At 34.9% G+C, this 15,849-nt stretch overlaps 1 protein-coding gene across 1 annotated transcript in view; it reads left to right on the top strand.

The window, feature by feature from the left end:
* UBR3 (ubiquitin protein ligase E3 component n-recognin 3) overlaps nt 1-15,849 on the top strand; it is a 190,776-nt gene that overhangs the window by 23,705 nt on the left and 151,222 nt on the right. The window contains exons 2-3 of the mRNA XM_061135459.1: nt 12,105-12,244; nt 15,211-15,369. Of these exons, the coding sequence (XP_060991442.1) occupies nt 12,105-12,244; nt 15,211-15,369 (299 nt within the window). The remainder of the gene's footprint in view (nt 1-12,104; nt 12,245-15,210; nt 15,370-15,849) is intronic.

Raw genomic sequence — 15,849 nt, 5'->3', positions numbered from 1 at the left:
ACTCTAACCTGTGGATTACTGGGTCAAATGGTTGTGTGTTTATAGTTTTAATAGTCCTCGTATATGGTGTGTTAATTTACACCTTTCCCAGCAGTACGATGAGGATGTCTGTCACTTTACTAGCTGACCAGGGCAGTATATCATCAAATTTTTGGTCTTTGCAAATACTATAGGTTTGAAAAAATTGTCCCAGTGTAGTTTTATTTCTTTTTTGGTCCATGTATTATTTACAGGTGTGTTATTTAATTTCCAAATTTGGGGGATTTTTTAGATATGTCTGTTACTGATTTCTAGTTTAACGTGTGGCCCGAGAGCATACTTTACGTGATGTAAGTTTAAAATGCTTCAAATCTACAAAGTTGATAAGACCCATATATCCTTTTTTGTTATTTTCTGCTTGTCATTATTGGCATGAGTCTTTGGTCTGGACTAATATCAGCGCTGGCAATAAGCCTGGCTCCATCGTGTGTTTAGGGAGTCATGTCTTACTGAGGGTGTATAGTAGTCTCACTTCTGTAACATGTCACCACAGACTAGGGGACTTAAATAACAGAAATTTATTTCTTGAGACTGGATCAAGATGCTGGCAAGTTTGGGTTTGATTTCACCTGAAGCCTCTCTCTTAGGCTTGCAGATGCCCGCTTTCTCTCTGTGTCTTCATGTGGTCTTTCTTCTGTGTACCTGTATTTCTGTATATGTGCTGCCGAAGCGAGCACTTGTGTACCTGTATTTCTGGTGTCTCTTTTTCTTCATATAAGTACAATAAGTCTTATTGGACTAGGGCCCCACCCTATGACTTCATTTAACTTTAATTACCTAGTCAAACGTCCTATGTCTAAGTACAGTCACACTGGAAATTAAGCCTTCAATGTGTGAATGTTAGGTGGCCTCATTTCAGTTCATAACAGAATGGGCATGGAGAGTGGGTATATGCATTAGAAATATAGTCCTTGTGCCAATTCTGTGCAATGTAGTCAATGTATATGTTGATAAATGTACACGATGATTATGTAAAAATATTATCTGATGTTTAAGTTGGTTTCTATGATCTATTGGATCATAGGAAAAGCAAGAGAGTTCCAGAAAAACATCTATTTCTGCTTTATTTGCTATGCCAAAGCCTTTGACTGTGTGGATCACAACAAACTGTGGAAAATTCTTAAAGAGATGGGAATACCAGACCACCTTACCTGCCTCCTGAAAAATCTGTATGCAGGTCAAGAAGCAACAGTTAGAACCGGACATGGAACAACAGATTGGTTCCAAATTGGGAAAGGGGTATGTCAGGGCTGTCTGTTGTCACCCTGCTTATTTAACTTATATGCAGAGTACATCATGTGAAATGCCTGGCTGGATGAAGCATAAGCTGGAATCAAGATTGCCGGGAGAAATATCAATAACCTTAGATATGCAGATGACACCACCCTGTGGCAGAAAGCAAAGAAGAACTAAAGAGCATCTTGATGAAAGTGAAAGAGGAGAGTGAAAAAACTGGCTTAAAACTCAACATTCAGAAAACTAAGATCACAGCATCCGGTCCCATCACTTCATGGCAAATAGATGGGGAGGCAATGGAAAACAGTGAGAGACTTTATTTCCTTGGTCTCCAAAATCACTGTGGATGGTGATTGAAGGAATGAAATTAAACGACGCTTGCTCCTTGGGAGAAAAGTTATGACCAACTTAGACAGCATATTAAAAAGCAGGGACATTACTTTGCCAAGAAAGGTCCATCTAGTCAAAGCTATGGTTTTTCCAGGAGTCATTCATGTATAAATGTGAGAGTTGAACCTCAAAGAAGACTGAGTGCTGAAGAATGGATGCTTTTTAACTGTGGTGTTAGAGAAGACTCTTGAGAGTCCCTTGGACAGCAAGGAGATCAAGTCAGTCCATCCTAAAGGAAATCAGTCCTGAATATTCACTGGAAGGACTGATGCTGAAGCTGAAACTCCGATACTTGGGCCACCTGATGCAAGCAGCTGACTCATTGGAAAAGACCCTGATGCTGGGAAAGATTGAAGGCAGGAGGAAAAGGGGACAACAGAGGATGAAACGGTTGGATGGCATCACTGACTTGGTGGACATGAGTTGAGCAAGCTCCGGGAGTTGGTGAGGACAGGGAAGCCTGGCGTGCTGCAGTCTATGGGGTCGCAAAGAGTCGGACACGGCTGAGTGACTGAACTGAACTGAAGTTGGTTATATAATTCTGTGAGTTAATAATATCCATTTGCTTCTTAAAAATCTAAAAAGAAATTGAGACATATTTTATGAGCAGTGAAATGAGTGTCCAGCTGCTGTAGGGTGTAGTGTTGTTAGGTGTAATTGATTGATAGTATTTTAGTAGTTATCTATTACTGTGTAACACATCACTTCTAAACTGAGCAGCTTAAAATGACAGACATTTATTATCTTATACTTTTGTGTACCAAGGATTCTGAAGTGGCTTAGGTGTGTGGCTATGGCATTGTACACATAGTATCTCTCAAGAGGTTGTAGTTAAGATTGTGGCTGGGGTTATTATAGGCTTCTGAAGGCTTCTTGGGACTGAAGGGTCTATTTCCAAGATGAGTCACTGACATTCCTGTTAATGGGAGGGTAAGTTTTTCAAAATGTGGGCTTATTATAGGGCTGCTTGTAAAATTTATTTTAATATTTTTTATAATGACAGTGAATTCTCCTAGACTTTGTCTGAAAAGTTTTTATTTCTCAGTTTTGAAAGTTATTTTATGTTAAGAATTCTGGATTTGCAGGGCTATTTTGTTTTAGCATTTTAAATATGTCTCTCCATTATGTTCTGGATTCTGTGATTTCTGATGAAAAGTCTGCTTTTACATATTGGTTGCTTTGTGAGTTCTTAGATCTGTAATTTTATGATTTTTCAATACATTTGGAGAAAATATGACCATTCTTCACATATTTGTTCTGTTTCTCTCCTCTTTTTGGGATTCCAGTGTAAGGCAGTATTGCTTGTTTTTACCCCACTCCTCACTGAGACGCTCTTTCTTCTCAGTCTTCATGCATTATTTTGCATAGTTACTTATTGCTTAGTCAGTAAATTACTAATCTTCTCTTTCTAGTGTCTAATATACTGTTATCCCATCAGGTGTATTTTTTTTTTCTAGCGTATTTTTCATCTATAGAAGTTTGATATGGGTCTTATTTATTATCATGGTGTAAGATGTGAGGAGATTCTCTTTCCTGCCCCTAAAACTGTATGGTTATTCAATTATCTCAATACCATTTCTCTGAATGAGCCAAGTTTTTCTCATAGATTTGAAATCTACCTATGTCATGAATTAAATTCCACATATATTTGATTCTATTTTGGGATTCACAGTAATTAACATGCCCATTGATAATATCTTTTCACGTACCAGTGCCACATTGTTTTCTTTCTGCATTCAATTTATAATTTATTTGCTATCTTAAAAGTTAAATGTGTGTACATCTTTAATTTTACCTTCAAATCTTCTAATCTTATGTGCCTTAAGTAAATTTAGAACTTTTTTTTTTGCTTAGCCACTCAATCGTGTCCGATTCTGTGACCCCATGGAATGCAGCATGCCAGGCTTCTCTGTCCTTCACTATCTCCCGGAGCTTGGAGCTTGTTCAAACTCATGTCCATTGAGTCCGTGATGCCATCCAACCATCTCATCCTCTGTCATCCCCTTCTCCTCCTGCCTTCAATCTTTCCCAGCCTCAGGGTCTTTTCCACTAAGTCAGCTTTTCGAAACAGGTGGCCAGAGTATTGGAGCTTCAGCTTGCATCAGTCCTTCCAATGAATATTTAGGGTTGCTTTCCTTTAGGATTGACTGGTTTGATCTCCTTTCTGTACAAGGGGCTGTCAAGAGTCTTCTCTAGCACCACAGGACAAAGGCATCAATTCTTTGGTGCTCAGTGTTTTTTATTGTCCAGCTGTCACATCTGTACATGACTACCAGAAAAACCATAGCTTTCACTAGACGGACCTTTCTCGGCAAAGTAATATCTCTGCTTTTTAATATGCTGTCTAGGTTGGTCATAACTTTTTTCCAAGGAGCGAGTGTCTTTTAATTTCATGCCTTCAGTCACTGTCCACAGTGATTTTGGAGTCCAAGGAAATAAAGTCTCTCACTGTTTTCCATTGTTTCCCCATCTATTTCCCGTGAAGTGACCTAGCACCACAGGACAGGGACTGGATGCCATAATGTTAGTTTTTTGAATGTTGAGTTTTAAGTCAGCTTTTTCACTCTCCACTTTACCTTTTTTAAAGGGCTCTTTAGTTCTTCTTTGCTTTCTGCCATCAGGGTGGTGTCATCAGCATATCTGAGGTTGTTGATATTTCTCCCAGTAATTTTTTTTTAATTTAATTTTTAATTTTTTAAAAATTATTTTTTATTGAAGGATAATTGCTTTACTGATACCAGTAATCTTGATTCTGGCTTATACTTCATCCAACCAAGCATTTCACATGAGGTACTTTGTTTTTTTTTTTTTTTTGGTACTCTGCTTTTTTATAAATTAAATAAGCAGGGTGACAATATACAACTTTGATGTACTCTTTTCCCAATTAGAACTTTTAATTTTCATTAATCTTTTGCTTTTCTAGTACTTTAGATCCCAGTAAATAATATTAAACCTATCTCAATGGAATTTAAAGTGTTTCCTTTTATTTCTTAACTATTCATGTAATATAACAGTTTTAGACATGAGGTTAATCTGTCCTTTACTCAAGCCATGCATGTGAAAGATGTAGAAATATAGAGATACAAGGTGAGAACACATATAGGTGAGTTTCTGTCCAAACTCCCTCTTTGTTTATTTTATAGTTTACTTAATTGCATTTATCATTAATGTCTAATCTCTAGAATGTAAACTCCCTAAAGGCTGGATAGCAACACTGTTTTGATTATTCTAACCTTAAAATAAATTAGTACCTGATAAAACTACTCTCATATTTATTTTACAGAAGATTCTTAGCTTTTAATTTTCCATCAGAACTTTAGAATCACCTTGTTTATACTTTATTGATATTTTTACTGAGGTCAAATTATGTACATAGATTTGTTGCATACCATATATATCTTTATGATATGCCTTTTGTGATCTTCAGGAATCTTTTAGCAATTTTATTAGATAGGTCGATTAGTGTTTCTGATATTTCCCCATCTGTAAAATGAAGAGATTATTTCAGGGGCTTTTAATTTGGGATGCATGATTTTCTAGGGATCTCTATAAATTGTCATTATTGTCTAGTTGCTTAGTTTAGTTGTTAAGTTGTGTCTGACTCTTTTGTGACCCCATTTATTGTAGCCCGCCAGGCTACTCTGTCCATGTGATTTTCCAGGCAAGAATACTGGAGTGGGTTCCCATTTCCTTCTCCAGGACATCTTCCCGGTCCAGGAATTGAACCCGGCATCTCCTCCATTGTCAGGTGGATTCTTTACCATTGAGCTACCAAGAAAGCCCTCTCTCTATGAATTACCTTAGATTATATGTGAAATTATTCTTTGCATGTAATTTGTGCTAAATTAGGAATGTAATGTACATGCCATAGTCTCATTTTTAGGGGAGCTTATCTCAGATGCTTTTCTAATTTTTGAAATATGTGGTTGAGTTATTTGAGCTGGCTTCTCCTTGCCCTTCTTCCCCGCAGCCAAGTCTTAGTGATTTGCAAATGGATGATCAGAATCCTCTGGTCCTTTTTCTTTCTTGCCATCCTATCCCTTTCCCTCCTGTCCTGTCCTGCCCCCTGTCTTTTTTCAGCATATAGGAACTCTGTTTTTAGTCATTTAAATTTGGTATTGGTGGAATCACATGGAGGGTTTGTGGGATGCCGATAATATTTTGTTGCTTGACCTGATTGCTGCTAGCATGGATGTGTTCAGTTTGTGATACTTGATTGAGCTGAACACTTTGCTTTTGGGCAATTTTCTTTCAGTTCAATGAAGATTTTTTTAAAAGTTGAGGTAAAATAAAATATGGAGATACTGTTTTATCAACTGTTTCTATAGTTCTATTTGACCATCCTATTTATTGCCATAACATCCTGCTTCACTAAGAAATATTTAACCTTCTTACTCATTCAGAACTGATGGATTCCTTGAAGAAAAAAATCTGTGACCTGTGAATTGCAAATGCAAACGCATTACTTCCTGCCATTTTTCCTTCGGAGCCATACCGATTGTCTAAAAGCCCTGTCTGTATTCACCTAGACAGAGATCTTTAGAACCTGATTGTATATAGTCCCATTTGTCATACCTCTTGACAATATACTCAATCCACAGAGCTTTGCATGCGTAGCCTAGCTCCTTCATTTCATTTGGTCCGTAGCCCAGATGTCAAGTCTTCAGAAAGGCCTTCCCTGACAAACCCAATTTAAAGGTGCCTATTGACCCGTTCTCTAAATCATGCTATGGTATTATTTTGTAGAGCTTATTTTTCGTATTAATTTGTTTCTCTGTCCTCTGCCTCAACCCACTTCTCCCCTCGATAGGAAGTTAGCTGCATGAGAGCAAGGCCTCTATTCCTAAGGCCTAAGTGCCAGGCATATAGTGGTTCTTAAAAACATATTTGAAAATTGGGATTATTAAATGAGTTCTGTTTTTTCTTTAATTGGATGCCCTTGAAATCATTTTTGGAATTCTACTATTGTTGCAGGAAGGGGGACCCCTTCCAGGGCCCGAAACTGGGCTCTTGTCTAACACTCGGAAATGAATTGTCCGAGGAGACACATGCTGACAAAGCAAGAGATTTTATTGGGAAAGGGCACCCGGGTGGAGAGCAGTAGGTAAGGGAACCCAGGAGAACTGCTCTGCCGCGTGGCTCGCAGTCTTGTGTTTTATGGTGATGGGATTAGTTTCCGGGTGGTCTTTGGCCAATCATTCTAATTCAGAGTCTTTCCTGGTGGCGCACGCATCGCTCAGCCAAGATGGATGCTAGCAAGAGGGATTCTGGGAAGTGGACGGACAGGTAGTGTCTCCTCTCGATCTTTCCCGAACTCTTCCAGCTGGTGGTGGCCTATTAGTTCCGTATTCCTTATCAGGATCTCCTGCCATAAAACAACTCATGCAAATAGTTACTATGGTGCCTGGCCAGGGTGGGCGGTTTCAATCAGTGTGCTTCCCCTAACACTATCAGATTAAATCTTTGTTTCACCAAACCTTTATTTGAGCACTTGCTGTGTAATAAGATGCTTTAGTTACCTGTATTATTTCTCAGACTAAAATGCAAAAACCAATTTTGTTTGTCAATCTCATAGTGTCTTATTGGAGAAGGAAATGGCAGCCCACTCCAGTATTCTTGCCTGGAGAATTCCATGGACAGAGGAGCCTAGTGGGCTATACAGTCCATGGGGTCGCAAAGAGTCGGACACAACTGAAGTGACCTAGCACACACGCATAGTATCTTATAGTTATTTTGTGACCTCAGTTTCTAAGTTGCTTAGACCATTCTTGCTGTTCCTTCACCTTTGTTCCAGGTTGAAATGTTACTCCTCAAAGCCATTTGACACTGTTCAAATGTTCTTCACTCTCCATTCAGTAGCTGTTTTGAATTCATTTCTTTCGTACACAGAAAGCATCTAAGAAAGCTTTCTGTTTCTACATTCATGCTTATAAGCACTTCAGTTAAATTATATTAGATTTAGAGGAGAATTTTAAAAGTTTCTTTGAATTTACTTAGATTTTGTGTACCCCATCTGAAAGAAGTTCTTAAGTTCCTATTTTCCTTTAAATAAAGATTTGGACTTCTAGGTGTAATGAAAAGTGAAAGTGAAAAGTGAAAGTTGCTCAGTTCTGTCTGACTCTGCGACCCCATGGACTATCTGGTCCATGAAATTCTCCAGGCCAGAATACTGGACCGAGTAACCATTCCCTTCTCCAGGGGATCTTCCCAGTCCAGAGATTGAACCCAGGTCTCCCACATTATAGGTGGATTCTTTACCGGCTGAGCCACCAGTGAAGACCTTAAGGTGTGACTTTTTTTTTTCCCTAACTTTTTTCATTCTGTGATAAATATGGAAATGATATTTGGATGGGACACAGAAGCAGCTGAGGAGGCTGCTCAGACCCTGCCCGTCTATCTATGTGAGGACTGAGGCAGTCTATCTGTTTCTACACTATAATATGTTGACCTGATGTTTGGAAGCTCTGCTTTAAGGGTAGATAGACTTAAGTAGTATGTGAGCACTCTTTTATTTTTTTGTGTTTGTGTATATTTTTCTTAAGAAAGAGTTATAACTTTCATTAGATTCTGAAAAGGGTCTATTAGCCAAAAAAGGTTAAGAATGAACGTTCAAATTGTCAAACTAAAGCCAAATGAATGGCATAACTTATTGTTCATTTTGGGGGTAGGTTTTTTCCTTTTGATTACACAGTTATACATATATTTATCTTACAAAATTTAAACATTGTAGGCACAATTAATGTAGACAGTAAAAGTATGCTGTATCCCATTTTCAGTTAATTTCTACAAAATTTGGTGTACATTTCTCTAAATATTTTTATTCTTACTGATGTTATTTTTTCTATTCTTTGTCCAAAATTTTATTTATAAAAGATTATATATATGTACATTTATATGTATGGTATGCAATTCTTTTCTCATTTATTTTAGATATAATTCCACTTCAGTACTTGTTGATCTACCTCATTCTTTATAACAAATTCAGTGTTTTTTATTGATCTACAAAATTTTGGTTAATCTTTATTACTGAACACATGAGTAATTCCTAACTTCCTTGCATTGCAAACTGTGGTACAGTGACTATATCTGTAGATATATTCTTGCAAATTTAGAATTATTTCTGTCTAATTACAAGAAATAGAAATGCTCAGGTAAGGTTATGAATACCTAAAGTGTTAATGCTCTTCTGTGCTTAGTTGCTCATTTGTGTCTGACTCTTTGCCACCCACAGAATGTAGCCCTCCAGGCTCCTCTGTCCATGGGATTCTCCAGGCAAGAATACTGGAGTGGGTTGTCATGCCCTCCTCCAGGGGATCATCCCAACTCAGGGCTTGAACCCAGGTCTTCCACATTGCAGGCGGATTCTTTACCGTCTGAGCCACCAGGGAAGCCCAAAGTATTAATAGATATTGTTAAAATGTCATCCAGAACTGGATCTATTGATCCTTCCATGTGTATGATAACAAATTTCTGAACATGCTTTCCAGCGAGTTAATAAAGTGAATTTTCCCTAATCTGCAAGATGAAAAAACATTTTTATGTTACCAAAAATTTCAGCCATACACAAAGGTAAAGATAGAACTTTGAACCTCCACACACCTATCATTGGACTCAATATTTATCAAGATTTTTGACATGTTTGCCTCATTTGCTTCTTTTTTCTCTTTTGCCAAAATGTTTTGAAACAAATCCCAAACATGTTTGATCACTGCCTTATATGTTTCAGTATATTTTCTTTCTTTAAAAAAATTTTTAGCCTTTTAGTGGAGAAAATTTCATACAGGTATAAAAGCAATGAGTGTAACTTAATTGATACAACATTTTATTAGGAAAAAACTCCTTTGGTGATGTTTTGTTAAGGACCAATTAAAACTACATTCTTTTGTCTTGATGTCTTAAAAATCTGAAAGTGGTGGTACTTTATTGGCTTTGACGTTGGCCCACATTCTGCTTAATGAGTGTAACAAAACCCCTTATCAGTCTCCCAGTTTCTACAGTTATCAACTCAAGCTGGGCTTGGTATACTCCTACTTATTTTCCTTTACACAACCGAATTATTTTGAAGCTAGTCTCATACACTGTAGCATTTTATTCATAAACACTTATATAGAGATATCTAAAAGACAAGACTGTCCTCAGTGATAACCACAATGCTGTTGTCATACCTCAACAAAGTTAATTCCTTATTACTGTTAAATATCCATGAACATTTTCTTACATAACCACAATGCCATTATCTTACCTAGTAAAATTATTTAACAAACTAGTACTCAGTTCTTATTTGGACTTCTGTTTTCTAAAGAATGCCTTTTCCAAGTTGGTTTAGGTTAGAATCCGTTCACGTGTTACGTTTGGCTACTGGGTGTCTCAGGCCCTTTAACCCATGCTCCTTCTGCCTCCTTTTTCTGTCAGCCACTGGCAGCTTGCAGTGGTCAGTTGCAGTGGAGTCAGTTGTCCTAAATAATGTTCTACTTTCATGATTTTTCTATTTGCTTTCTTATGGTGTCATTTAACTTGTTTCTTTATCTCTTAGCTCTAGAGACTTCACTACTTAGCTCTAGTGTCATTTCGGTTCAACTTGTTTGGTAAAAACTCTTTGTAAATGGCACTGTGTACTTCAGAAGCATCATAGCATCTGATTTTTTTTTTTCCCTCTTCTGGTGATACTAAGGTTGATATGGATGTAACAGTCTGCTCTCTAAGTGGAAAATTTCTCTTTAAGCCTTTCTTTAATGACTCCATTGCGTGGGACAGTTATTTTATAGGTATCACAAAATGGTGATTTTCTAATTGCTCATTTTTTATTTTAATAGCTTCATTCATTTGATTATTGCAGAACTTGAACATCTTTTCATATGTTTGTTGGTCATTCACTTCTTTTGTGAATTGCCCATGACCTTGGCTGTTTTTTTTTTATGAATTATTTTCTTTTTAACCCATTTTTTGAGAGTTTAAAGATCATAGATATTAATATTTTATATGTTATAAATGTTTTTTTCCAGTTTGTAGTTGTTTTCTGCATAGAAACTTTTAATTTGTGTAGTCAATTTTTATCTTCTATGACTTTCGGTTTTAAATCTTACTTTGACTTCTGTTCTTTGAGATAATATGAGTAATGGTTTATTTTCTTCCTGGTAAATTTTTTCCTGCTTGATTTTTCATCTATGTAGAATATAGTTTGTATATGGTATAAGATAAGGATCAAATTTATTTCCTGCATGTAACCAATTAGTCCTTTAGCAATTTATTGAAAATTTTCTACCCGCCCCCCCACACATTAATTGACTTAGGTATTACATAGTCTGTTTCTAGAATCCATTGTGGTTTATTGATATCATATTATCACAGATTTTATTTTGTTTTTATTAAAAAAATTTTTTATTGGCATATAGTTTACAGCAAAGTGAATCAGTTATATATATATGCATATATCCACTCTTTTTTTGATTCTTTTCCCATATGGGTCATTATGGAGACATTACTGCATATTTTAAATTATATTGGGTTTGTCTTATGTTTTAAAGTGTAGATCACTATCATTAATCATTTTGTAAGACATTTTACTTATTTTCTTTCACACATGATTTTCCATTTGAACTTTAGAATTAGTTTGTGATTAGTCCCATTGAAATTTAAATCTAATATCATTGCATTTGGTGGAAGAGACTTTTTTTTTTTTTTTAAGTTTTTTTCCATTTGGGAATGTGGTTTTTCTCTATTCAGATTTTTTATGTTTTTCAGCTAAAATAGTTTCTCCATCTGTTGTAATAAGTTTCTTTCTAGGTCTGTTTTATGTTTAGTGTGTTTATTTTGTGTTTGGTCACAAAATACCTTATTTATGACCATTCAGATTATAAATATAAAATAGTTTACTTCGATTTTGCTCAAATATACCAGTCATACTTTAAAATTAGTATAAGTAAGATCAGAAGAAATGTGCATACTTAAGTGTATATACTTTTCAAATAAACTCTTAAGTATTTATATCACTTATCTATTCATTAATGCAATAAGTTCAAAATAGTTAAGGAATGGAAAATGCAAGTTTTGGAAATAATCCCAGTTTATAATTCCCAAGTTTGGGAAATAATCAATTTTTGCTTAATGATTTATAAAGAGTAAAAGTAATAAATTAATCCTTGAAGTAATAAATTGCAGTTAAAAAGTATAAAGTTGGTAATGAGATTTCTTTTTGTATTCTAGTTGAAATGTAACTGGTATGATGTTTTATTAGGAAGAAATCTTCCTCAGTGCCAATTTTTATTTAAAGACCAGTTAAAACGACATACTTTTAACTTGGTGCCTTAAAATCATAAAAAGAGTAAGACATTCCTTTTGATATTGGCCCACATTCTGTTTATGGATATTGTAAATAGAAATAATATATTCTTAGCAGATTTGACAGCACCATTAATTTTTTTTTCTTTTTCCTATTACAGGTTTTGCAAAAGGCATCAAATTAAATCAAGTTCAAATATTCCCTGTGTCCCCAAAGACTTACTGATGATGTCTGAATTTGTTCTTCCAAGATTTATTTTTTGTCTTATTCAGTATTTAAGAGAAGGCTATAATGAACCAGGTATGTTTAATCCATTTTTTGTTAGTACTCTTTTTAAGTTCTCAATTAACAAAGTTTAGCACTAACAATGAGGTGAATTTCTTCAGATACCTTTTTTTTTTTGGCTTAATGTTTTTTATGTGATGACTATGATATACTAAATAAAAGCACACTAAATATCAATTATATAACCTCGTAGATACCTTGTAGTAGGCACAGTGTGGCAGTCTCTTTTGCTGGGTCGTAAATGCCTCTGATCAAACTTATTTGGCCTTCTGCAGAAGAGGAAATAATTATTTTATGGGGTTGAAGTGATTTGATTTGTGATTGTATTGTGATAGAGCAGAATTAAGAAGTCCTGAAAGTGTTTGACTTTAACTTAGATTTTTAGGAGATAACCTATTTCACCAATCTCTCTCCCTCCTCCTTTTTTGTAGAGGTCTATATATATTTATTCCCCTCTTTATATAACGACTTAGGGAACAAATTGCTTATTCCCATGTTGTTGGTAGAATGTATCTCTGTGAGCATCCTGATTGTATTGAAAAGAGAAAAGAAACATGCAGATTATCATTATTATTCTTACTTTTTAAGATTTAGTCACAATCTTGATTAATATGCTTTAGTTAAATGTCTTGATTTAGATATCATTTATTAAAGTTCTCAATCTGACGTTGTGACTTACAGATATCAATTAGTGGTATGAACCAAACATTAACTTTTTGTGATGTCTTTTGCCTTTCTAGAGATACTTGCATTTTTATCATTTAAGGGCCTGCATTTGCATTACTTTTAGAGCTTTTAAATTATTTAATACTGTAAGTAATCTTAAATCCAATTTGAAGCTATGGCACACATGTTTATCTTCTCTCTTCCATCTAGAAGTGTGAAGAATTATAGTATCGTTATCATTTCTAAAACTATTATGTTATTTGCATAGTGAACAAATACTTATAGTTTCTCACTTCTACATTTTAAGCAGAATATAGTCTTTTGTATTTGACAAATACTTCTGGTATGCATTAAAATAGAGAAAGGAATATTATTTTGATTTAATCCCAAACTGCTTTCTCTTTGGAATGAAGGAATTGGAGACCAGCAGGGTTATTGAAATTTCCTTACATTTTATTTCATGTATGTTAGTTAACAGATTTTTTGGATATTCACATTTTATGCTACAAGTGTTCTATTTTAGAAAAATAATAGGTAGAAATCACTTATTATGCAAATCTTAAAGCTTACCATTAGTTAATCAAAGAGTAATTAATATAAGATTATATATTATATTTATATTTTCCTTGGTGACACTTAACAGTTATACCTATGGATGACATAGGTACATAGTTTTGATAATTATGTTACCATTATCCGAAAACATAAAGGAATGAATGGAAGCACTTTTTTTGTTTTAAGATAAATTTTGTGAACTTAGGTTCATGAACTTTTTCTCTCTGTATTACTGCTTGTACTCAGCATTAATTTCTTATGTCTATGCAAAAGTAAACTACTACATTCATTTGTGCATAGATCACTGTTTGAAATTAAAGAGAAAAAAAAAGATTAGAGTATTTGAAATCATCTAATCTGAGATAATGGAAGCTGAGGTAATCTTATGGTTTGACAGTTACCTGGAGTTCTATTTTCCATTTCACCCTTCCATCCTTTCTGTCAGAGCTTGTGTTAGAGCCCCTGGAAATCAAAAACAAATGTTAATTAAATTTCTACTGTGTTGTGACATTAGTCACTGAGGAGAATAGAAAGAAGAAGAATACACAGTATTGGTTTTCCACTGAGAAAGTAAGATTTTTGGCTTGGATTCCATGACTCAGGGTTATCTGTAATTTTATTCACAGATTATCTTTGAACTAGATTGGGGGTTCCTTGGGGGTAGGAACTGTGTCTTACTTAGTTTTGCTTCTCAGTGCTTGTCATATAGTAGATACTCAATAAATGTCTAAAGAACTTGATGTCTCCTTTTTTGGGCACACAGGCCCCCTGTTAGCTCCCTTATATGCATTCTTCTTTTAACCAGTTATAATTAAGCTGTAAATCTCTTTCTTCACTTCTTTCTTTTAGACCTCTGTTTTTCTAAAACATCTTTTTTTTCTTCTCCTCTTAACTATTCTTTTTAATTTGCTGTCCAGATTTCTAGATTTCTTCTCTTCCCCTCTACCAGCATATCTTGCCTGGTATTTTAAAATTGTTTTAGTAAAAACATCCATATTTTTCTAATTAGTTGCTTTGACTTTTAGCTAACATGAGTCTGTATTTTTGGAATATGATAAAGGATGGGTTATTTGCTACACAAATTTTAATTTAGAACTGATATAATTTTGTCCTAATATTCTTATACTATCTGGATATATTTGATTTCTGTCTTGTTTTGTTTTAGAGAGTAATCTTAATTTTTTCTTAAACTCTGTTCATCTAATTTTGAGATGATCTTTTGATTACATGTATATATCTGTAAGTATAGAACCCTAAGTTGAATGCATTTTACACATATTAAGTGATTAATACTTTATGAGTGAGTGAGTGAATGAGTGAGTGAAAGTCGCTCAGTCATTTCTAACTCTTTGCGACCCCATATGCTGTGGTCCAGCAGATTCCTGTCTCCATGGAGTTCTTTAGGCAAGAATACTGGAGTAGGTTGTCATTTCCTTCTCCAGGGGATCTTCCTGACCCAGGGATTGAACCCAGGTCTCCTGCATTGTAGACAGATTCTCTACTGTCTGAGCCACTTGGGACACCCAATACCTTATGAAGTCATCTCTTTTCTCCATCAGTCTTTTCTCAGAGGACTGAATTCCTAAACAAGTCTACCCTAGCTGGGTGCTGAGTAGGTGCCTCCTTTCTGAAAAGAGTTCTTATATTAACTTTTTGATTATGAAATGCTGTTATCTAAGTTACTGTGTTTTTAAGGGAATAAAATATTCTTAGCAAAATATTTTAAAGAAAAAATTGATTTTATTTATTTATTTTTTTAGCAGCTGATGTTCCATCAGAGAAAGACCTTAATAAAGTCCTTCAGCTTTTGGAACCTCAAATTTCCTTTTTAGAAGATCTAACTAAAATGGGAGGAGCAATGCGGTCTGTTCTTACTCAGGTTTTAACAAACCAACAAAACTACAAAGATCTGACTTCTGGTGAGTAAAATTTCAAAGAGAAGAAAGTTAAAATGTACTTATATTACTATACTAATGAAAAATAAAACTTAAAAGTAAAATGTAGGTTTTTTAGTAGAATGCTAAAGCTAAAAGTTATTAAGAATACTTCCTATATAATGGATAAAGAAACTGAACCCCAGAAAAATTAAATGACCAGTTCAAGACCTCACAATTAACTGATTTTGCAGTTGGGATTAGAACCCAGACTTCCCAAGTTTGGTGTGACATATTTGTAATTATACTCTACCTCCCTTTCTCCAAACAATAACAGCCATCATTCTTGTGTCTTCATGTTTGGTATCCTAAACTTTTATGCGTATGACCTCGGGTTTTATACTGATGTAGAATTTAAGTTATGAAACTTAAAGTTGTTAAATATGTTTGTACTGTAATATAAAATAGTTTTTACACCTTTCAGTCAGTTCAGTTCAGTTGCTCAGTCATGTCCGACTCTTTGCG

This window comes from Dama dama, chromosome 33, assembly GCF_033118175.1.
Source record: "Dama dama isolate Ldn47 chromosome 33, ASM3311817v1, whole genome shotgun sequence".
Taxonomy (NCBI): Eukaryota; Metazoa; Chordata; class Mammalia; order Artiodactyla; family Cervidae; genus Dama; species Dama dama.
This window is presented reverse-complemented; position numbering and strand designations above follow the sequence as displayed.